Source organism: Lissotriton helveticus, chromosome 3_1, assembly GCF_964261635.1.
Source record: "Lissotriton helveticus chromosome 3_1, aLisHel1.1, whole genome shotgun sequence".
Lineage (NCBI taxonomy): Eukaryota > Metazoa > Chordata > Amphibia > Caudata > Salamandridae > Lissotriton > Lissotriton helveticus.
Window position 1 is genome coordinate 896,922,090 of NC_136061.1, and position 24,109 is coordinate 896,946,198.

At 43.6% G+C, this 24,109-nt stretch overlaps 1 protein-coding gene across 3 annotated transcripts in view; it reads right to left on the reverse strand.

Annotated features, from left to right (window-relative positions):
- Positions 1-7,112: 7,112 nt before the first annotated feature.
- The window catches only part of INPP5B (inositol polyphosphate-5-phosphatase B), a 923,852-nt gene continuing 906,855 nt past the window's right edge, over positions 7,113-24,109 (reverse strand). For all 3 annotated transcript variants that reach the window (XM_078681233.1, XM_078681230.1, XM_078681231.1), the window contains 2 exons: positions 21,537-21,648; positions 7,113-11,239 (listed from right to left, as the gene is read on the reverse strand). In XM_078681233.1, coding sequence (XP_078537359.1) covers positions 11,118-11,239; positions 21,537-21,648 — 234 coding nt within the window. In that variant the 3' untranslated portion in view covers positions 7,113-11,117. The remainder of the gene's footprint in view (positions 11,240-21,536; positions 21,649-24,109) is intronic.

The window sequence follows — 24,109 nt, forward strand, 5'->3', positions numbered from 1 at the left end:
TATATATATATATACATATACATATATATACATAGAAACCTCTGCTGCATGCTTAGAAAGGATTCAAGGCCACGGAAGAATAGGTTTCAAATGACCCAAGCCCTTGCCATTTGGTGTTCAAATATATTTGATGCTTAGCCCATACGTACCGACTTCATATTCCATTCAGTAATGCTTTTTTTTAATGTATTAAGATTCACAAAATGGGAAGAAGTATTAATAAAAATCTATGCACAAAATAGATTTCTATGCGCTCCTCTTGCCAAAAGATACTCCTGCAAATTATCTGCAGATGGACAATCAGCATAGACTGTTGTGTGCCCAACATGGGGCACCAGTATGTGGTAAGGATAACATTTTTGGGTGGTTTTCTCATAGTGTGTTACACACTGTGTTCTTTCTGTCTGCAAGTAGTGTTTTATTTAAATTTCGGTATACCATTTTCTAAATTCACCCTCTGTCAGCCCCTTTCGAAAGCATGAGTATTGCTCTGCTGCCACGCAATCTCATTCCCTCGTGAGCTCTGAGCGGGAGAAAAGGTTCTTGAGACGGTGGGCAGAGACAGCACCATTGTCTATTGCATGAACGCTTGGAATCCCGCCATAGAGGGTTGCACAGTCAGTGTGCTGTAGTACTCCAGCTCGTTTTCTTTTTTTAATGTTTCAGGGAAATATTATTCCTGGTGGAAAAATTCTTCACATCCTCCCCACCGTAGTAAATAAAGGTCTATCGTTTCCATCCACACTACATCCTTGCTACACCCTTTTTTGGCAGTACTCTGAACTGTGTAAAGAGGGTGGACAAACATTTGTAAGGGGTGTGAATATCCATAAACGTCTTGGCTCTTGAAGCAACAGAAAACTCACAACTAGGTGGATGTTGCCTATCTTACCAGTGGCCAAACACTGCTCTTCTGCTCTTAATACCCACGTTGCCTCAAAGCCCCTATGGAAAATGTGATGTAATTGAAGATATTCTGTGCTACTATTCCATATATGAGTTTAAATAGTCCAGGTCCTGATTCTGAGAATCTGAAACAGTTGTTTTTGACTACACAGAATTTCCATAACATTGACTTGGCATGTACAAAAAAGCTGTGGCTCTGAACCTGGGATCACTGTGTAATATGCACTTGAGCCAAGTTGCTGACTCATATGACAGTTTTTTTCTTACATTTATCAGCGACGCAAGTATTTCTGTAATTTGGCAAGTAACTGAACTGATTAGTTAAAATCTTTCAAAAAATTAAATGTACCCTATTCCCAGTGCCCACGAGTGGACAAAATGGTAACGAAGAAGTTATGGAGGAAAGTTACTTTCAAGCTAAGCCAGCTTTGGACTTTGCTGCCAGTTTCTAGCAAGGACAGCATAACCCTGAGGAATTCAACCAAAATGTTTTATTTATTAGTTTTTAATAGACACACGTTACTTCATGTTCCAATTTAAATTGCAAGATTTGAGAGTCTTAAATAAATGGAGATATCCGAATGCACATTTGGTACTAACATTAAAGTCAGGTAAAGCATGTGCACGCAGCACCACTGTGCTGTCAAGTGAACTAAAATAGTTTGTTACATCCGTTCTGTAATCAAAATAATAATTCTATCAAAATACACTTTTTTAATACCTGCATTTACTTTCCATTTCGTCGTAGATGTTTTTCAGTATCTTCAGTTTGATGCTCACTCTTAGCGATTATTAGGTCTCGTCTATGCAGCGCGTAAGCGCTGCATATGAGACCTTGATTTGGTTTTGAGGCCAAAACCGTGCACGCACTGAATTGCTTTAAGTGGCAACGCTCGCTCCCTCAAGGTAAAAGCAGCGCTTGCCTGCTCTGCCCCCTACCCCTCCCACTTGTTTTCATTGCTGCCTGTTTTTTTAAAGTTTCAAGACCTGCCTCTGTCAGCAGTGACTTTCAGGGGGTCTTATTACACAATAGGTAACATCGGCTGGAGTGTTTCAGCGCTGGGGTGTTCCTTTAGAGTGACGTTGGTGCTATACAAGACATCTACAAGTACATCTCTTACCAACTGTCCGCGCACTCGTGTGGGCGGCCTTGTAATCCTGACGATGGCAAAACAGAGTGCAGTGTGACGTCACAGCGAGGTAAGTTAACGCTCTGCTAATGGAACCAAGACCCAGAGGATGGGCTTGCTGCTCTGGTAGAGTGGAGTGTGGCAGTAATGGCTTTTTAACCACATTGTCAAGTCCATGTTTTCCGGTGTGACTTGGCAGTGCAGCTGTCTGCATTACCTATTGTTACCAATTTTTTTATTTTTTATTTTAAATAGTTTTATATAGTGCTGGCTAGACCCGTAGGTATCAGAGCGCTTCACATAAGGATCAACAATGTTACAACAATGATAACAATTACATGTTACATTAAATATATATGACACCATAAAGAGCGAGAGAGAGAGACTAAATAGAGCGGAAAGGGGGAGATGGGGAGTGAGAAGGGAGAGGAAGAGGGGGTGGAGGTATGAGAGATGAAGGGAAAATCTGCCCAATGACCGACTAGGTAGGTGACGGCCGAGGAGGGAATCCACAGCCAATCATCCCTATAGTTCTCACAGTAGCTCCATCGGGCATCAGTCAGATAGATAGATGGGAGAACAAGGAAAAAGCAGTTACAGATAACGATGAGGGGGGAATGGGTGAGACAGGGAGACGGGGAGGAAACTGTGCCCAAAGACCGGCTGGGCAGGTGATGGTCAAGGGGGTGAACCAAGGCTGATCTCAATAGCTGAACAGTGCAGCTCCAAAGGGCGTTGGACATAGTGCTCTGACTCCGCTGTCAGGATAGGAATCGGTCAGATAGATAGATATATAGATAGATAGATAAATAGGAGATAAGGAAAAAGCAGATTTACAGAAGAACGATAAGGGTGGAATGGGCGAGACAGGGAGAAAATGCACCCAAAGTCCGGCTGGGTAGGTGACGGTCATGGGGATGAACCAAGGCCGATCTCCTCAATAGCTGAACAGAGCAGCTCCACCGGTCGTCGGACATAATGCTCGGACTCCGCTGTCAGGATAGTGATCAGGTGTACTCAGGGGTTGTCAGAATAGTGCAGGGGAGTGAGAGACCATGGTTCAAATTAAATCCAGACGTCATCTTGAGGTCAGGCACAGCCCTTAATGGCTTGAGTGATTTGAATCATCTTTGCTCGAGATATAGGAGGCTTCATACACATAAGTGAAAAAAGCTCCTCGTTGAAGGAATTCACCGCGTCCATGGCTGCCCGCGGTGGATGTTTATTTTTATTTATTTTATTTATTTTAGGTTTTTATAGAGCGCGTAGTCACCCGTGGGTATCCCAGCGCTGAACCTGTACCTCTTAAAGGGAAAAGAAGTTGACGATTCAGGGGAAGAGCAAGGTTTTAAGGGACTTCCTGAATCGTAGGAGGTTTGGTTCTGCTCTGAGATTCGGGGGAAGCGCGTTCCATTTTTTTGCTGTGTTGACTGAGAAGCGGCGACCGCCTGAGCGGGCCTTCTTCACCTTCGGAATTGTAATAAGGTTTCCATGTTCAGACCGAAGGGCTCTCGTTGGTCTGTAGGGTATAATCCAGTTGCTGAGGATTGGGGGACCAGCGTTGTGCAGGACTTTATGGGCAAGGCAGAGGGCTTTAAAGATTACTCTCTCCCTAATTGGGAGCCAATGAAGTTTCCTTAGTGCGGGTTTAGCTGAGGTTGTGGCTGGGGTGTTCGTAAGTAATCGGGCTGCTGCATTCTGGGATTTTTGCAGTGTTTGGAGAGTGGATTCCGGTGCTCCGAGGTAAATAGCGTTGCTGTAGTCTAGCCTTGATAAAATTAGGCCTTGAATCAGCAAGAGTCGGGACTGGAATGGTAGTAGGGGGAGCACCTTTCTGCATGACCTTAGTAGGCCGTAGCAGATGCCGGCAGTTTTTCTTGCCTGTGTTCTGAAAGTGAGGTCTGTCTCCAACCATACTCCCAGACTCTTAACCTCCGTCTTAGGGGTAGGGGGTTCACCCATACACGCGGGCCAGATGTTGGGGGGGAGGGTCATTGCTTTGCGTCCTAGGAGCAGGATCTCTGTTTTTGATCCATTCAATTTCAGAGCAGAATCACTCATCCATTGATGGATATTGGAGAGGCAGTCATGGAGGTTGGAAGGCTCTAGCTTAGGGTGGGAGAGTGTTACCACCAGCTGAGTGTCGTCGGCATAGCTGACGATAGTGACTCCAAATGGTAAAACCAGCTCCTCCAGTGGGGCCATGTACACGTTAAACAGCGTTGGGCTCAGTGATGAGCCCTGTGGTACACCGCACCGGAGGGGGATGGAGTGGGAGCGACTTTCACCTTCCCAGACTTGAAAGGAGCGTCGGGAGAGAAAAGACGTGAGCCATTTCAGCGCACTGTCTTTCACTCCGATGTTATTTAGACGTTGGGTTAGGACCTGGTGGCTAACCGTGTCAAAGGCTGCACTCAGGTCTAGGAGGACCACTGCCACTGATCCTCCTATGTCAATGATTTCCCTGGCCTTCTCTACTGCTGCAAGGAGGGCGGTGTCAGTTCCCTGACCTGGTCTAAAGCCTGTCTGTGAGTTTTTAAGAAGCTGATTTGTTTCTAAAAAGTGCGACAACTTTTTATTTACTAGCTTCTCGGCGATCTTCCCTATCCAGGGGAGGAGCGAGATAGGTCTATAATTGGATAGCTCAGCTGGGTCTAGCGATGGTTTCTTGAGTAGCCCTTTTACGACTGCCTCCTTCCAGCTTAGCGGGACTTCTCCTTGGGCAAGCGAGGTGTTAATAAGGGCAGTAAGATTGGGCGTTATGGTCCGGCTGATGTCTTTGACGAACCGGATTGGAACTGGATCACTAGGGGCTCCACTCTTGGTAGATGACAGGGTGGCTGTAGTGCTTGTTAACAAGTCTGCGGCCTAACAAAGCAGCATAGGTGAATCAACACAGCCTCCCAGCTTGAGTGGCCGTTGGCTTTGCCCATTGAAGTAAAAATCTCTCACCTTATGCTGCTGGCGTAGCATATTATGCAACATGTTGCATCAAAAAAGTGCACTTCATCACACTATTGTATTATAATTGCATATTCACTGAAACAAGGTGGACAGAAGGTTACGTAGGTAGATCTCATCTTCTCCAGGGAATCCGTCACCTGCAAAAAAGATGCCAACCAATTCTAACAGGACCGTTTTATCCCCATTTCCATCCTTAAAAACGGAACCATATCCTTTTTGACCCACTGTTGAAGGGAGAACTTTGATGTATCAATGGTGCCTTTTTTGGCATCTTCCTAATAGTTAAAAATGGTGGAAGGTGTCACCCTTGTGTATGCGTTACTCTAAGGGCACCCTGGCAGATTAAAAACCGTGGGGATGCAATTGGCACATACGTGTACTCCTACATCTACCTGGTCTACATGTTCCAGCCTGTTTTGAGCTGCCAAGTGGGTGAGTTGGCTTTATTCAGAACCTGAAAGATCCCCAATGAATGTCTTAATCAATGTGGCCAATTACTAATTTTAATGTTGGGCATGCTCTCACTCCATGTACACATTATTTCACCGAATTTCCGTTCAGTCTGCATACTTGACTCTCAGGTTCTGTCATTTTAAGTCTGCGGGATTTTTGAATAATTGCAAATATCATGTGACAGCGGTACATTTCATGTGTTTATATGTGATGCACCCCACAATAATGTTTATTGCTATTTCGTTGTGCCAAACTACTTGTTTGAGATATCTTGCTTACTCTGTATTAAAAAAGAAAACACCAGTGACAGTGTACTTTTTATTTTCTATTGTCCCTTCACTCATGTTAGGAAAATGAAAGCTCATGCCTTGCAATGTAGGGTCGATTAACATATTGCCCCATGACTCCCTTAAGCTCTAAAAGTTGGGCGAGCCCGTTACCTCATTTGTCAACAATAAAAATCTTCAAAGTGGTAACAAAAGGGTGCTTCAGTAATCATGCATGCCTAGTTGAAATGGTTCAATATCAAGTGTTATTTTATGCATATCTTATGCAGTACTACTGGATTCTGTCAAAGCGACATGTTTTATATGAGCATGTTTAGCCTCATAAGATGTTACAAGTGGGCAGGGTCTCAGCATCACACTCTAGGTTTTAGAGGAAAAAGGCAAATGCGTTAAGGTGGTCACCCCTGGTAGAACGTCTCATAAGCTGGTCGTGTGTGGACATATGTCCTACTCACGACCTCAAGAGGCCCTCCCTGCAACTGCACTGATTTTTTTTAGTACCTTTACTCCTGAATATTGGAGTTCCCTAGGTGGGCATTGCAGTGTGAGCGTCTGCCGTAATCATGTGATAACGAGAATGCTTTTTTTTTTATTGTGATGATGCTCATTGTGCTACCTTTCCACCCCACTAGGCACTTCTGCATCGTCTGGTACTTCTTTGTGATTTGATTACTCTAAGCAATCCTACCGTATTCTCTCATGCGTATGTGCCATCTACAACCCCAGTTTTGGTTTTCTTTTTTCAGATGTCCCCCGTGCGTGATTCTCTTCTTCCCAATGCACTGCGCTCTATGTTGCTGTCTCACCTTTGTGCTTCAACTCTACCGCCTCTGTGATGTGCACCCTCATGTGTGTTGCTCCCCCATGTTGCTTTCTTGCATGCTTGGTGCGCTTTCCTGCAATATGACTCAGCCAGCAACATTTCTCTTTAACAATACTGCACATCGTAGGGGATACTCTACATATACCATACACCATCAGTACAAATCATTGCCAAAGCCAATTGGTCCCAAATGCAGGACCTTGATTGATTGCAGCTCTTTACCCAGTGTTGGCAAAATCAAAAGGGCAGACTTTAATGCATAGCCAATAGGTCTCGCCTTTGGGACATTATAAGTGTTTAGTCATGCAACAGTTGATGTTGCACCAAGGATATTGTGCTGCATAATTAAATACTTATAAGGTCCCAAAGGCGAGACCTATTGGCTAAGCCAATGCTTGTTTTGTTTAGCAAGTAAAACATGCAGTGAAATGGCACGAGATCGGCGTAATTACTGCTGTCACTATAGGACCACAGCTGTGTTGCATGTTAACCAGCATTTTGGTACAGAGGCAAGACAAACAAATAAACAAAGGCACCAAAACACACCAACCAAGGATACAAAGTGTTTTCCTTTAATATTTCTTTTAAATAAAATTACAATTAAAAGCTTCATATATTTATATTTCAAACCAAATGTTAAATAGCTAAGTTTTTTTTTTACAAAACTATTTTCCCCATTTCTTATGGGGCAAGTTTCTAGCTTATATAAAACAGATTTTTTTCACAACATGGAAAAGTTAATTTCTGATGATAATCAGTAGAAAATATGTAATACGATGAAATACAAAAGGAGATATGTAAATATAGAGTGCTGTCTTTAAATTCCTATTATATACTACATAAAACAGGTTAAAATAGTTGTCATTTTGTACAAAACAATTTTACAAGTAATAAACACATTAACCATCGAAAATATATTTGTACATAAATATAGTTCAGTCTGAAATGAAGACGATTATGGGGTGTGCACATTGCCAGAATTTCAATGAGTCCATATTGCATCTAGCAGAAAGTGGCTTCATGAAATAACACTTTCGCACTAGGAAAGACCCAAGTTAAAAACTTAAATCCCACAAAGCACAACATTTCCCAACAGAGGGATGTTGGGCGATTGAGTGTATGAGTCTGCCTGTGTGTATAGCCAGATATGACACATATGCAGTGACTTGCACACAAATTAGCAGTAGCGTACAAACTTATAAGTCTATTCAAATATTTTAAATACTGGGAAAAGGCCCGGCTATCTAATTAACTGAACTGTTAAGAGGACTTCTGCGGATGCAGATTAAATTACTTTCATTATGCTTGTAATTGTCTTTTTCAGAAATTATATAGCTAAAGTAAATATGCTCTATCATATTTGAACGATTCCTGCTTCCACAAAGCTCATTCTATTTTGATGCAGCAGCTAATGACAGAGAGGCGGCTCTACCAATCAGATGTAACACAGTAGTTTGCTTCACCATCCTGCCACTAATTTATCTCAAATGTACAGGTCACCTGATTCATGAGAGTAAGGGTCTCTTAATTAACACCCACAAGTACCACAACTTAAAGGGACGCAAAACACTTTTTGGCAATAATGCTGTATATGTCATATGTACCCTAGTGGCACTTAACACGTTCTCAGTGTGAATACTTAAGCCTTTAAGTGCTGCGTTTGTATTTGGAATAAGCGTAAGCCTAGATAAAAGTTTTTTGTTTTTTTTTTAAATTGTAAAATTGCCTTTTGTCTTCTACACCACCGTTGAATTTTAAGCATCTCTGATTTTCTTTAATGGGGAAGGTAAAAAAAACCCTTTGATTTAATGCAATAAACAAAAATTCTGGTGAAGCAAGAGAATTAGTCCACAAATCCACACAAGTGCAGGCTCCCGAAACAGACATTCTAAAGCATGACCGTTTTAAGATACAGTTGCAATGTTCTAAATGTACATGTTCTTTACAAAATGGCACCATGAACATAAGACCACGGCGATCCTCTTTGTTGGGATGGTCAGGAGTCTTGGATGTGTTGGGCTGGAACCTTAGACAAAACAGAACACGGTAACGTGGTACACTTGATTATTGTAAATCTATTAACCTGCACCTAGTTCAACATATAGACTACATGGCAAGCGCCACCCTCTATGGGAAATGCAGATCTTTATACAATGATATGTAAAAAGTGAGTGATATAGTTGATCACAGAACATTCAAGTAAAGAAAGGCAATCTACCCTCCAGCGTGGTAATCAAAATATTTGTTGCAAGATTTAATGGGCAGCTACATCTGTACCAGAATAACAGACTAAATATTGTCTGACAACAATAGGATGTTCTAAATATGGTTTACAAAACAGTGCCTCAATGGATTTAATAATAGAAAATCTACAACCAAGGAACGATAAATAATTAATATTTAGAACACGATATTTGTGACAGACAATATTTGTGTCCATGATATAACTGGCATGTTTGGGTTCTTGGGAGGAAGCTGGATTCAGCCACTGAAAAATCAAGGGAGATGAGGGGATGTGAGAGAGATGAGAGCATACTAGTAAGACGTATTAGATTGAGAAAAAAGTAGAAATTGCCAGGGAGAGAAAGGGAGTGAATGAGGGAGGGAGAGCAAGTGAGGAGTGACTTTAGTCAAGTAATAAGAATAGCAGTTATGGTATGCAGCTGTTCCTCCAGTGACTAGGTAGTGTAACACAGAATTATGCCAGTAGTCTGCTGATGTTTCAGCGAGAGCATCTTATGTTCCTTACACACTGGCGGTCTTTACAGCCTAGGCTCTAGAAGCTGAGATTGAGCTAGAACCTCTATAATAACCATCTCTGCTGCTCCAAGATCTGATACATCCAACACATGCCCTCTCTCATACAGCCAAATGCACTTCTGGATCCACCCCATACGGCCTAAACACCCCCTCACACAGCCTAATTGAGTTCTGGATCTTGCATATTCTGCAAACAGCCCTCACTCAGCCTAACTGAGCTTTCACATTCTGCATAGTCTACAAACACTTCCTACGAGTCCATACATACTCCAACACTAACTAACAGACTAATTATAATTATTGGTTCCGCTGAGCCTATAAACACACTGAAAATGGGTCAGACACCACAAGCCCATGCGCGATCACACAAACGTGTTATACTCTTCTTTAAGCCATAGTCCGCCCTTACTCTCAAGGATCCAAAATTTGTCTTCAGTGCAGACACTGTCTACATATACTTTATCATAACACACAGCTTTATCTGCTCCTGAATCTGAGACAATACACGCATACTCCCTCATATAGACTAATTTCTCCTCTACACCCATGCCTTGCCCCACTCTGTTCCTGGATCACACAAAGTCTGCCACCAAACGTTTATGTGATATCAGTCCACCTTGACTTGGGTACATAAAACAATTATTTATATTTCTTAAATTCATCACTAGTTCTCTTCTATCCCCTGACAGATCTTACATGGTAAGGCTGCAAAACACATGAGTTTTTTATGCCCTTATGACGACTGAATGTACCTTTCAAAAGGCAACACCAATTACTACTTTTTCTCAACTTTATAAAGTACATTTTCAAATTGGTTCTGAACAGTGGTTTGTACTTCGGACCCATCTTACAATTACACTGACGTACTATTGCATGCACAGACAGAAGAATTTGACTATAATTCACAGGCAGCTGGCTTAACAACACCTGGCACAAAGAGTGTGGCAAATTATTTTCATTCACTTCGGTTGTTTTTTCCTTCTAATGCTTCTTGCCAGTAAAACACAGTTTTACTTCTTCACTTCTCTATAATTTCAAACTCATCTTTATATGCGTTTTCATCTATTTTAGCTGGGATTAGAATCTGCAGCAGTTTCTGTATAAAATGCAGCTTTACATTTTCATGAAAATACATTTAATTTTTGGGATTCTACTGCAGCATGTTCCTACAAAATGAGACTGTAAAAACTCTAGTGTGAAACTCAGCCTGGGGTTGCTTTTCAGGCCGTACATTCTTGGATTCATGTGTACATGCACCAGCGTGTAGGGTAGTTCACATATATTCCCTAAGCTATAAGAGGCCAATGGTGCCCAAGTTCTGATACCTCCCCTTTTACTCCACCTGGGGAATGGATGTGATCTAATACAGCTCACTGATGCCAACACTGTTTTTTTGGCACCTTGTACTAAATTGTGTTAAACAGTACACCTCAGGCACACAACACTTCGCCACAATAACATCAGATTTACCGGACATTTTTCAGAAGAATTTGGCGTACATACATTACTGAACTACTAGTAGGATTCACTACTGTACCAATTGCTTACACAGTGTATTTTGAATTGATACGATTCTAAAAATACAAGACTGTGGGCAGTACATTGGGTAATATTAAAGAGTCACGCAAGCAGAGGGAGCGGTTTATCCATCCAAGTCTATGCTTCTCAATGCCCTGTGCTAGCTCTCAAACAGATGTGCAATGATCGTGATATGATCGTGATATGATAAGGTCTACAGGGACACGGATTCTATACAGGTACTCGTCTATTTACATATAAATATTAAACAGTTTTTTAGTGAGTGTCTCCTTTCAAGAGAAACGGATGCACAAATTCCTGGGCCTTCTTCTTTTCGATGGGGTCCGGATTTGGATTACCAGGAGGTGGTCGAAGCAATAAACTTCCAAATATAATTGCTGCATGGAAACAAAAAGCAAAGAGGTCAAACGTGTTGTATGACTGATGGTTCTTATGTCAGCGGCAGGTACAAGACTTCATGGCGAGCGCCCTCCACGCACAAACAGGCGATACAGGGATGAGTAGTGGGGCTTGATGCGATGGTTTAGAGGTATCATACATGTGTAGCATAAGAGATTCGGGATAGATGGAGTAATAGCTATTCGATTTTGTTGTGTTGTTGATTGCAGTTAAGTTCTGAACACCAAATAATTCCGTCAACTACCCATACGCTGACTTAAGAATTTAACACAATCGAATATGATGTAATGTAATACAACTGTTGACTTATACAGCAAATTTTCTAAACTGCATTATGTGACTGCATATTGGTTGATATGGAATGTTTCAAAATCATAAGGATGATAATAAAAACAAATTTAAGCAAAAAAAAATGGCTCTTATTTTAGCAGCACCCAAAAATTTACCTCATGGAGAAGATAGTATAGATCTTCTTCCTACATTGATCAGAGGAAAGTGGTGCTTGAATTATGTGAACGTTTTAAAACAAAGCATCTCAAACAGTTAAAGAGAAAGCCTCTATGGAGGCGGAGCAGGCTACTTTATTTGAGTCATCACTGCCCAAGTCATCACTATCTCCAGGAATCTGTTGACCAATGTGGAGTAAGGATAAGTTACTTACCTGTAATCCTAGTTCTCTTCCAGGGGTATCCTCAAGCACATGAATATTCCCGCTCATTTGTGGGACCCCGGAAACATATAAAACATATATGTGGAAACCATATATGTAGCTCTATATATATATATATCCATATATATCTTCAAACGCTGCTTCACACCGTTCACCCATCCAGGTACAGAGTAAGCAGGCACGAATCACGTTATACATATAACAATAAACACACAATGCAGGCTTCCATATACCACACAACGCTGAGCAATGTTGTAAGAATTTCCCTTGCATATAAATACAATTTCAATAAAGCAGGGAGAAAGAAACAAATATGAAAACTGCTTTAATGCACAGCAGAAATCATAATCCTGCAAAGAGAAATAAAAAAACATTGCCAGTACATAGGCTGCATTGCAGAAACATCAGTGTAGAAAGCTGAGAAGCCAGCCCACAGAAACGCACAGAATAAACTGGCACTGTGCCTTTAAGGCAGCCTTGACCCCAAGTTTCCCATCATGCCTCAGGGGTGACAGTTAGGTCAGATGTTCTTTGCGGAGACCCGAAGGCCATGGCACAAAGAGATGACATGTATCTTGATCACTTGCTCGGGAAGGCGGGTGATTTGCTTATGACTTTGATGAGGATACCCCTGGAAGAGAACTAGGATTACAGGTAAGTAACTTATCCCTCTCTTCCAGGGGATCCTCATCAATAGTCATATCACATGAATAGAATAGCAAGCCCATCCCCTCATCCTGCGGTCAAGTAACCAGAGTACAATAAAGATACATTGTAAGAAAAACCCCATTACAGAGACTCCACTCAAGCTAACATTGGAACAGATTCCTCAAAGAGGCCTGGCCTGATTTCCAAGTTGAAGCCTTGCAAATCTCAGCCATCGGTACATTGTGTAAGAACGCAATTGTAGCAGCCTTGCCCCTAGTAGAGTGAGCTTTAGGGGAGGCTAACAGAGGCTTGTTCGCTATTTGGTAAGCCAATTTAGTACAAGACACTATCCACCTTGAAATGGATCTTTTGGAGGCTGGAAAACCTGTTCTAACAGAGCCGTAGTTTACAAACAATTGATCAGCCTTTCTAATGGATTTTGTTTCCTCCAAATAGAATTTGAGAACCCTCTTGAGGTCTAATGAATGAAAAGACCTTTCTCCTGGTGTAGCAGGATTGGAAAGAAAGAGGGGAGAGAAATTGTCTGATTTACATGGAAGTCAGACACTACTTTGGGTAGGAAGGAAGGGTGAGTTCTCATAACCACCCTATTGTGATCGAAAACCGTATACGGTTCCTTAGAACAGAGTGCTTGGATTTCACTCACTCTGTGTGCTGATGTAATAGCCACCAGAAAAGCTACTTTCCATGCAAGGTGTTGTTTTGTGGCCTTATAAATGGGTACGAAAGGAGGACCAATACATTTTGACAAAACTCAATTCAACTCCTAAGTTGGAGAAGGAGGTCGGACAGGAGAATAAACCTTCTTCAACCCCAGTAGGAAGTCCTAGACCACCCGAGTTTGAAAGGAAGAAGGCTGGTTAGGTGATTTTCTATATGCTGTGATGGCAGCCAAATGCACTTTTATGGATGTGTATTTTCAAACCAGATTTGGCCTAGTAGAGCAGATACGGCTCTTCTTGCCCGTTGATTGGACTCCAACCATTACGGATACATCACAAGTAAAACCTTTTCCATTTAAAAGAGTAAGAGGCTCTTGTGGATGGTCTCTTCGACTACCTCAGAATGTCCATGCAGTCCTGAGGGAGGTTCATATGTCCGTACTGCAGGATCTCAGGAGCCATGCTGTCAGTAGTCAGCGAGGGAAGGCTGGGGTGCAGAATCTTCCCTCCCATTTTGGTCAGAAGGTCCGGTCTGCAAGGGAGTCTCCGATGCGGGCAGATCGAGAGTGGCAACAGGTCCGGATACCACCATTGGCGAGGCCAGTTCGGTGCTATGAGGATCATCGTCATCCTGGATCGGATGAGCTTGGTCACCACCTTCGGAATGAGAGGAAGGGGTGGAAAAGCGTATGCAAACGTCCCGGACCAGTCTATCAAAAGATCATTCCCTCTCGTTCCTGGTCGGTAAAATCTGGACGCAAAGGGGTGGCATTTTCTGTTTCGATCGTCTGCAAAGAGGTCGATGGATGACCCCATTGATGAAAAATGTCCGCCACCACTTTGTTGTTGAGCACCCAGTCTTCTTGTTCTTCGAAGTGTCGACTGAGGGCGTCTGCTCGCACGTTCTGTTCTCCTGGCAGATGCACTGCCGTGATCAAGAGGTTCCTGGCCAACAGCCAGTGCCAGATCGCCTGCGATTCTAGAGACAGAGGGCGAGAGCATGTTCCACGTTGTTTGTTCAAGTAATATATGGTGGTTGTATTGTCCGTTTGTATCAGAATCAATTTGGACTGAATCGACAGATGGAATGCCTTGAGGGCTAAATAAACCGCCCGCAGTTCTAGCATGTTGATATGATACGTCTGCTCCTTGCTGGTCCATCTGCCCTGAGTTTGTAGTTGACCCAGATGCACTCCCCATCCCTGAAGAGATGCATCCATAATCAGAGATTGTTTTGGCAGAGGTTGATGGAATGGTACTCCCACCAGAAGATTCTTTGGCTGAATCCACCAGAGAATGGACTTCTTTGCTGTTTGAGAGAGGAGAATTCGGTCATTCCAATGCCCCGAGGATTGGTCCCATTTGTCCTCCAGATACTGCTGAAACGTTCTCATTCTCAATCTGGAGTTGGGTATGAGAAAATTGCAAGAGGCCATCGACCCCAGTAGAGACGCCACTTGCCTCACTGATGGTTGATGTGCTTGAAGGATGATGTTGCATTTGTTTCTCATTGATAACAGTCTCTCCTCCAAAGGGAACACTTTTCTAAGGTAGTGTTGAAAATGGCAATGTATGTGTACATAAGCGGCGTTCATTTGTGTTCACTGTACCCCTTGTTGTAAGCAGAACAAATAATTACGAAACACTGACTGTGTTATCCCGTCAGCATAAGACCCATGCACACATGTACACGACAGCTATTTTAGGCACCATGGCCTCTCTGACCGTTTGCTAAACCCCCGACACCCCTCCCCGCGCGCACTGCTCGTGCATCGACCACAAGACCCTCTCCCTCTGCGTGACCCTGCTCTAAAAGTAGCACTCCTGCTTGACCCACACCCCCCATTTCCTCCCAAGAACACCCTTCCCCCTCAGCTGACAAACCCCCCCGGCTGCACTTGACCTATCGACCCGGTCCCAAGTCCTAAGACCAAGCCTCGTGGATATACATCCCCCTTTTCCCTGCCCAGCATAACAAAACCCGTGATACACCAACCGAAGTGTCCGACCTTACCACCTGACCAACCTTTGACCTGATCATCCCCTCCTGCCCTCGTGTCCTGTAGGAATGTCCAGCTGAGAGATCACAATCTCTTGTTACATTCAGGAGGGGAGGATGACATCTGAGCGACTGGTATGGGAATAGGCCTGAAGCTGGGATTCCAAGCATGCCTTTCCCCTACTTTGAAGCGTCTTATTGTAATAAGGAATGTTTGTGTGCCATAGACATGTGTATAAAAGACGAAGCCTCAGAGAAACTTGTTAGAGCACCTCCTGAAGACACTATGCGAGTATCCGAAATGACAGGCTCTCCTCATGAGAAATAAAACTCTATTCTTGTATTCCTGCTTCCAGCGCCCGTCTCTTTATTTGGTAATCGTTCAAGATGGGAACTAAGAGGCGTCCTACGCCAGCAGCCTGGGCATCAGGTGTGTTATGGGCTGACTTTTCCTCAGTAGGAGTCCTGGGTGGTGCCCAGATAGTGGAGCAATTGAGTGGGCTGATGAACTGATTTTTCCACGTTCACATGAAGGCCTAAGTGTTGATGGAGATCCAGGCAGATGTTGAAGGTGCTTCTGCACCATGTAAGGAGATGATCCCTCAACAGCCAGTCGTCCAGGTATGGATACACAAACAGGCCTTGGCAATGTAGTGCTGCCGCCACCACTGCCATGCATTTCGTGAATACTGTTGGAGCAGATTTGAGGCTGAAGGGCAAGACCATGAACTGGTAATGCTTTGTGCCTACCATGAACCGCAGGAACTTGCGATGCCGTGGGGTAATTGGAATGTGAAAGTACACTTCATGGAGATCCACCGAACACATCCAATCTCCTTTCCTCAGATGTGGAAATATTTGATGGAGCGCCAACATTCAAAACTTCTCCTTTCTGATAAACTTGTTCAGAGAACGTAGATCTAGAATAGGTCTGAACTTGTTTGGTTGGTCTTTTTTAGGAACAAGGAAGTATCTGGAGTAGACTCCCTTTCCTCTCTGTGCAGGAGGGACCTCTTCTATTGTTATATTCTTCAAAAGGGTCAACACTTCCTGACGGAGCAGTTCTAGGTGTAGAGGACGTGACTTTACCAGAGGAATGTCTCTTGGGGGCACGCAAAAATGTAGTGCGTACCCATTGCCCAGTATATTTAGCACCCACTGGTCTTTGGTGATGTCGCGCCACTCTTGTATGCAATTTGAAAAAGGACCCTGCACGAAACGCCGACGGCACGCCAAAAATGCCCGCCATTTACTGAAGAAACCCTGATGGGCCCTACAACACTTCAAAAATTACACATGTAAAAGAGAGAGACGCCATTGGGGATACACCATATTACCATTGGCAATATCTTTGTGATGCGGATGATAAATATTGAATACTGCTGTATAATATAGAATTACACCTGAAAACTATATCAAATACGAAGGGGACTAGGAAACACGATTCCAAGTGTCCTTTCTTTTTTTTTGGTGTATCTCTGCTCAAGTGATGCAAGCTCTATCCATCACATTTCTACCAATTTTAGAGCCCTGAAGAAGTCACGTTTGTGACGAAACGCATTGGCAGCTAGCAATTTTCTGAATTCTATTTTTTCATGAATAAAAAGTTTTCCAATACAACTCTCAAGACTTGGACTTCACCTTTCTCTGGAAAGCGTTCATGTTATATATTTGAAAAATACTGTTGCATTATTTGGCAAAAATTACAATTTGTGTATAATTTTCCTTGTGCGGGTCACTGTGTTTTTACCAGAGGAATGTCTCTTGGGGGCACGCAAAAACGTAGTGCGTACCCATTGCCCAGTATATTTAGCACCCACTGGTCTTTGGTGATGTCGCGCCACTCTTGTATGCAATTTGAAAAACATACTCCAACTGGAGTGCGCAACAGTGCTAGAGGAAGCAGAAAATCATTGCTTCCCTTAAACTTTTGCTGTGGAAGAGGACTGTTGTTGATGTCCTCCTCTTCCTCTCGAGGAACGACAGCCTTGATACTGGGATTTGTTGTGCTCGTTTTGTGACCATTGAGGGGTTTGAACCCTCTGTTTATAATTTTTACGACTGTAGGGCCTGTAGCGTCGTTTGAACTCCTTTTTCTTCTCCAGGCCCGCCGCCAACTTGGCCTTCATTCTGGCCATTTCCTCATCGGTGTGTGATCAAAAAAGGGAATTTCCAGAAAACAGAAGATTCAAAATGCGTTGCTGTGCTTCCGGTTTCAACGCTGTCAGGCGTAACAGGGAAGATCTCCGTGCATTTATACCATGTGCATACGAGTGTGCAGCCACAGAAGCCCCATCCGCTGCTATGCTGATTACCTGGTTGGCCACCAGCGCCCCTTCTTGGAGAATCTCTGAGAAGTCTGTTGATCCTCCTTTGGGAATCCCATACGGTCCTATCATAACAACCCAACAGGGCAGCAGGGATAGACAACTTAAGAGAAGACGCTGCAGAGCCGAAGGCCTATCTCCCCCAAGAATCCTGGGCTCTACTTTCTTTATCTGGAGGAGCTGAGAAGTAAGAAGCCACCGCATGTGTCTACTTTGCTGCTGTGATGATGACAGAATCCGGTGGTGGATCCGATTTCAGAAAAAGAGGATTCGATGCAGCCGGTTTATATTTTTTCAGGATCCAAGCTGGAGCTGCTTCAGCCGATGATGGAGTGAGGAAGATGTCCATTACCGGCTCAATGATACCAGGGACTAGAGGAAGCAATGGCCTAGCCGCAGATCTCTGATGGAGCGTTTCGAAAATGATGGAATTGGTGGTCTGAGGAGCTGACTTGGCTACGCCCATCTTTTGTGCTCCTCTAGCGAGAACATAGGGAAAGGTATTAACATAATCGATGGGTGACACTCTAGAAGGCGGGCTATCCGTAAGGGTAGGTGAGTAGTCCCTTTTAGATGAGCGTGTCGAAGACGAGGACCAAGATGGCGTACTTAGTCTCTTGTGATGACCCTGAGTTGACCTACACTCAGGAGATCTGCCTCTGTGTTCTCTGGTCCGAGTAGTGGGATCTGTGCAGTGGACTGGAATAGTCCGTAGGCCGCTGGACATGACCAGAGGGTTCTTTCTGCCAATGATGGAGAGGTTGAAGCCAGATGGGCGTAAGGTGAATTGAAGGAAATTGTTGTCTCATTGGAGAGCCTCTTGGAGATGTTCTTGGAGGTTCAGGTGAATGAGCAGAGGAGCTGCGTGACGTTGCAATCGTCTCGGGGGAGCTCCTAATAGAATGAAAGGACTCTCTGCGACTTCTGGTGCGTGATCGGCATCTTGAGTCAATGTGACGTTGATGGAGAGTGTCTCGACGTCGACCGACTCTGCGTCACCATCACTGGTAAATCCCTAGAGCGTGATCTTCTCCTCGACATCGACCTCTTTGTGTGCTTTGACGTTGTATGATGTGATGTCGAACACCTAGAGCAAACAGACTTCGCCTTCGACGTTGAGCGTGCAGGAGACCCCAATGAAGTTCGGATTGACTGAGAAATTCTTCTCAATGTCGTGTCTTGATTACTTTCAGATCTCTCTGTCAATGCTGATAGTCTACTGGAAGTCAGCGGCGTCGAGATCGGGGCACTTCTCGCGTCGATGGAGATCGCCATCTCGACGTTGAACGACGCCTAGTGTATTTCACTCTGGGTCTCGACGGCGAATCTTTCTTAGTCGTCGGTGAAGATCGAGCCCTCGACGTTGAACGTCGCCTGGATGACAATGGAGGCGATGAGTCCCTAGCCTCTGGTGACGAGGCGCGTCTCGAAATTTACCGCCACCTGGTTGATGGCAACAGAGACGCCTGCTTCGACGCCAATCGCCGGTGACCTTGCGACGGCGGATCATGTCTTGACGTCGAATGCCGACTTGATGGCGACAACGGAGCTCTATCTCTCGACATTGGGCGAGCCTGCACCAACGGAGAGCGACTCTTCGACGCCGGGTTAACGACGGCGGAGGATCCGATGTACCTGTAGTCGTTTTCGCTACCGATGAAGGTATTTGTGGCGCTGAGCCAGACGCCGATGGAGAGCAGACTGGAACCTTACTTCTAGATGGAGTGGTGGCTCTCTCTTTCCTCTTCTTCATCGGAGACCTGCCTTTTGATGGTGCTTTCACCTTCTCAGCCAGCCCATAGAGGCGAATCCTCCCCCTGTCCTTCAGAGTTCTTTTGGACAGCGACTGGCAATGCTGAGAGGTCTTGGGAGCATGATCAGAAGGGAGGCAGAGAATAGACGGGGTGGGAGTCTGTTTTAGCCTTCTTCTTGCCACAGGAAGGGCAAGAGTCAAAGAGAGAGGGCATTTTTGACTGGAAAATAATGCTCAACTCTCTCAAAAATAGTAGAGAAGTACTTCAACAGCAAAAAAAGTCAAAGTTAAATGTTTTTGACAAAAAAAGAGAAGTAATTTCTGACAGAAATCAGAAAAAAACTGAGAGCTGGAGTTACCAGGGTCCTGACAAAAGGAGCCATAAAAAACAACTGACCTAACTGTCACCCCTGAGGCATGATGGGAAGCTAGGGTCATGGCTGCCTTAACCGCATGCGTGCGGGCGGAATTCCGCCCGTACGCTGGGTTTTTCGTAATCGCACTTTACGTGACGAGCTGGGCTCGTCATGAGCGTGCGAGGAGGCTACGCCATGACGAGCCCAGCTCGTCATGAGCGTCGAAGGGGTTAAAAGGCACGGTGCCACTTTATTCTGTGTGTTTCTGTGGGTTAGCTTTTCAGCTTTCTACACTGATGTTTCTGCAATGCAGCCTATGTGCTGGCAATGTTTTTTCATTCCTCTTTGCAGAATTATGATTTCTGCTGTGTATTAAAGCAGTTTTCAAATGTGTTTCTTTCTCCCTACTTTATTGAAACTGTATTTATATGCAAGGAAAATTCTTACAACATTGCTCAGCGTTGTGTGGTATATGGAAGGCTGCATTGTGTGTTTATTGATATATATATATATATATATAGAGCTACATATGGTTTCCACATATATGTTTTATATGTTTCCGGGGTCCCACACATGAGCGGGAATATTCATGTGCTTATGACTATTGATGAGGATCCCCTGGAATAGAAGAGGTATTTGCCTAGTACCCAGGAAACTGGAGACAACAACTGTCAACTTGCAAAATATCCCACTGATCAATATAGCAAGACGCTCTGTTTGCACTAAGGTCACGCCCCAAAAATGATTTACTCATGAAATAAAACATCACCTAAATGCATCTCATGCCAAAGTTCGATAGATTATTGAATGAGGCACCTGCCACAGGTATACAAAGAGTTTCCCTATAAAAATAAGTCTAAAAACTAGTTGAACAATTCACATTGCCCACAGTAATCATATCAAAAAGTACTCTAAAACCAACTAAACAATGCATCCTTCAAGATTTTGATCCTGAATATCCACGTAACTCTTGGGCAGAATATTTTAGACTTTCATGAGTAAGGTAATAGTAAAAAATCAGATACAACTACCTACCGATAATGAAGGTACATGGTAAAGTCTGATAGTACTTTCAAAACCGCACCTGATTAACATCCCTCCTGTCTGGCTTTTAACAATATATATATTTTTTAACAATTAATTCATTTTGCCTGAACTTCGGTGCCTGATTAGGAAATACTTATCTAAAAAAATAAAATATGGACTTTAGGTATGGGGTCTTATTAACCCAGCTCTTCGAAAAGATCAAAAGCTGTTCTACATATACCTGTACAACAACGTATATCAAAGATTAAAAGAAACACTTTAGAAACTAGCTACAATCATTTAGTCATTTTTTAGACCAGCACACTTGGTACTAGTACATTCATTTCGAATAGAAAGGCTTCTGCCCTTTAAATGTACTTTTGGTTATCACTGAATGAGTTTAACTACAGTATTGTATTCTGTAAACATTCATTTAGGGAAAGCCTTCAATTTTCATAATTGACAAATGGGAGTGATGTTTTCAAAATCAGTGAAGAGTAAAAGGCGCAGTGCTTGTTACACAATGTTTTTTGTTTGGGGAAGGCACGTGCTGTTAGTTCCTTTAAACCGATATAGGGGACATAGAAGAGGAGATCACATTGCGCATTGGAGCCTACATACTTTCATTAAGATTTCGAAATACAGTAATTATCTAACTACTAGAGAAAAGACCCTATATCAACTAACTACAAAACATAGTTTTCCGGTTATGACAAATGATGGCAACTGCAATGCTTGAAAATTAGGAAAGCATAGGAACTGCTGTTTCCAGTTCTTAATACAGTGCATGTGGCTGAGCTTTCTTCAACCTACCGAGTATCTTCACATCTACATTATTCTTCTCTGTGTTCTTCAGAAGTTCACGGAGAAAGGACATAATATAGTCAAAAACGTTTTTATGGCACTGAGGTAGCCTTGAAATAATCTGGAGAAAGAAAAAAGACAACAGGGTTATGCCTAATGTATAATACTACAGCACTGTTACCACACGGTCTGTGAGGAAATGGTAGCACTGCCCATGCAATTGTCCGAAAACATCACAGTAACCACCCGTTAAAAAAAGCAAATATATTCATGCTAACCAGAAGGAATAGAGTTTGCATTATTTTATGCACGTCTGTATCTCGATGTTATTTGATTAGACACCAGAATAAATCAAGCACATTTTTTGTCATAATCTCTTCAAACTGATAACACAGTAGAAATTCCAATGACTACAAATCAGAACAAGGCGCTATTCAGTGAGGAGAAGAAAAGGAGCTCTATATATAAAAATGAGAGGCAGGGTGGTCAACTGCCCGATGAGCGCCGGCTAAGCTCTACAATTGGGGGTAGAAACCAACTGGGAGCAGCACAATTGTTACGCCTAGTGAAAAGGACCTCACTCCGAATATCAGGGCAGCCCAGGTAATTGGTGAGACCAGATTCTCCAACCTTTGTAAAGTTCTACCTTCCAAAATAGTGCTGCAGTAGAGACCACCAATGCAGTACCATTGTGGAAGGACTCTTCATCAGCTGGGCCTGATTTTAAAAGGCGGTGGTTGGAACCTTGTTGATTTGGACATGAGCCTGCCACCCCCATAGTAGTATGGAAGAACAATTGTTACTTACCTGTAAACGGTGGTTCTCCAGTATTGGTGTGTTCATAGATTCACATGCTTGAATATTCCCCGTCGTCGAAGTGGGAGCCCCACAGTAAATAAAATAGCAATAAAACCAATAATATATGTATATAAAAACATAATTACATACATCCTAAAACCATACATACTCATAAGTACCAAGGTTAGCATTAACACATAGAACTACATTAAAAGAAAAGAGGCTCTTTAATAGCATATCCATGTCATTATGATATTCCAAACTACAGCCAATCAGGCGCAGTCACCCTCTAGAACCTTCTCCCCAGAGGCTCAGGCCCTCAGATTTTCGTAGCACAAGAGTGACAAAAGAGTCTAGGAGGAGAAGAGAGCCTCTGAGGGGAGGTGGGTGGTTCGCATGTGAATCTATGAAAGACACCAATACTGGAGAACCACCGTTTACAGGTAAGTAACAATTGTTCTTCTCCAGTATTGGGGTGTCTTTCATAGATTCACATGCTTGAATAGAATAGTGAGCAGTAATAGCTAGCCGCAAGAAAACAGCAGTGCAGTGGCATAAAATATAATGAAATAACATAATACTGCCAGACAAATAACAAACCATACATGCGGAGGGAAGGAAAGAGGCTCACCTTATTTAAAAAGATTGCGAAGCACCGCTTGGCCCACTGCTGTATTAGCTTAGTTGATCGTCTCTAGGCAGTAGTGCTTCATGAAGGTGTGCCTGCGGGACCACGTAGCTGCATGGCAGATTTGGTGAATCGGCACACCAGCAAACAGGGCAGTAGAGGATGACATCGCCCTGGTGGAATGAGCTCTTACTGTAGATTGAAGAGGCTTGCCGGCCTTCTGATGACAGAATGAGATTGCTGAGGAAATCCAACGTGCAATAGTTGGCTTGGTAACTGAACGCCCCTTATGCATGCGTCCGTAAGCAACACACAGTTGATCAGACCTACGAAAGGGTGCGGTTCTGTCGATGTAGAATTTAAGGCATCTTTTTACATTCAATGAATGCAAACGTCGCTCTGCCGGAGATTGGGGATTAGCGAAGAAAGTCTTTAAGAACACTGGTTCATTGAGGTGACAATCAGTTGGCAACTTAGGCATGAATGCCGGGTTTTTGAGAAGTACAACACAGTCCGATTTGAATTGAAGGAAAGGAGGCTGAATGGTAAAGGCGTGGATATCACTCACGCGACGTGATGAGGTCAGGGCGAGAAGGAGGGCACCCTTCCAGGTAACATTTTTATTTCAAATCCACTTTGTGGATGGGCTCAAAAGGCGCCTTCATCAGTTGCGCCAAAACAATATTGAGATGCCAGGTAGGAGGAGGACGCCAAATAGGCGGAAACATCCTGAATAGCCCCTTGAAAAACTGGCGAATGACTGGGAGAGTAGAGAGAGGAAGACCCATCCTGCCGAAAACGAGATATTGCCGCTAGGAAGACCTTCAAAGTGGAGTGGGAAAGTCCCGATTGTGCCAACTGCAGAAAGAACGGCAGAAGCTGAGCAGGAGAAGACTGCATGGGGTGGATGTTGGCAGATGCACACCAGTTACAGAACCTTTTCCACTTTAGCTTGTAAGTCTTTACTGTGGACGGAGCTCTCACATTGGCAAGAACTTCTCTACATGGCGGCGAAATATTCAAGTGGGCAAATTCAAAGTGCTCAGGTTCCAGGCCGATAATTTGCGAGAGAAGGGGTCCGGATGGCAGATCTGACCTTTGTCCATCGTAAGGAGATCCGCCCGAGGACGAAGGAGGATGGGATCGCACTGCGAGA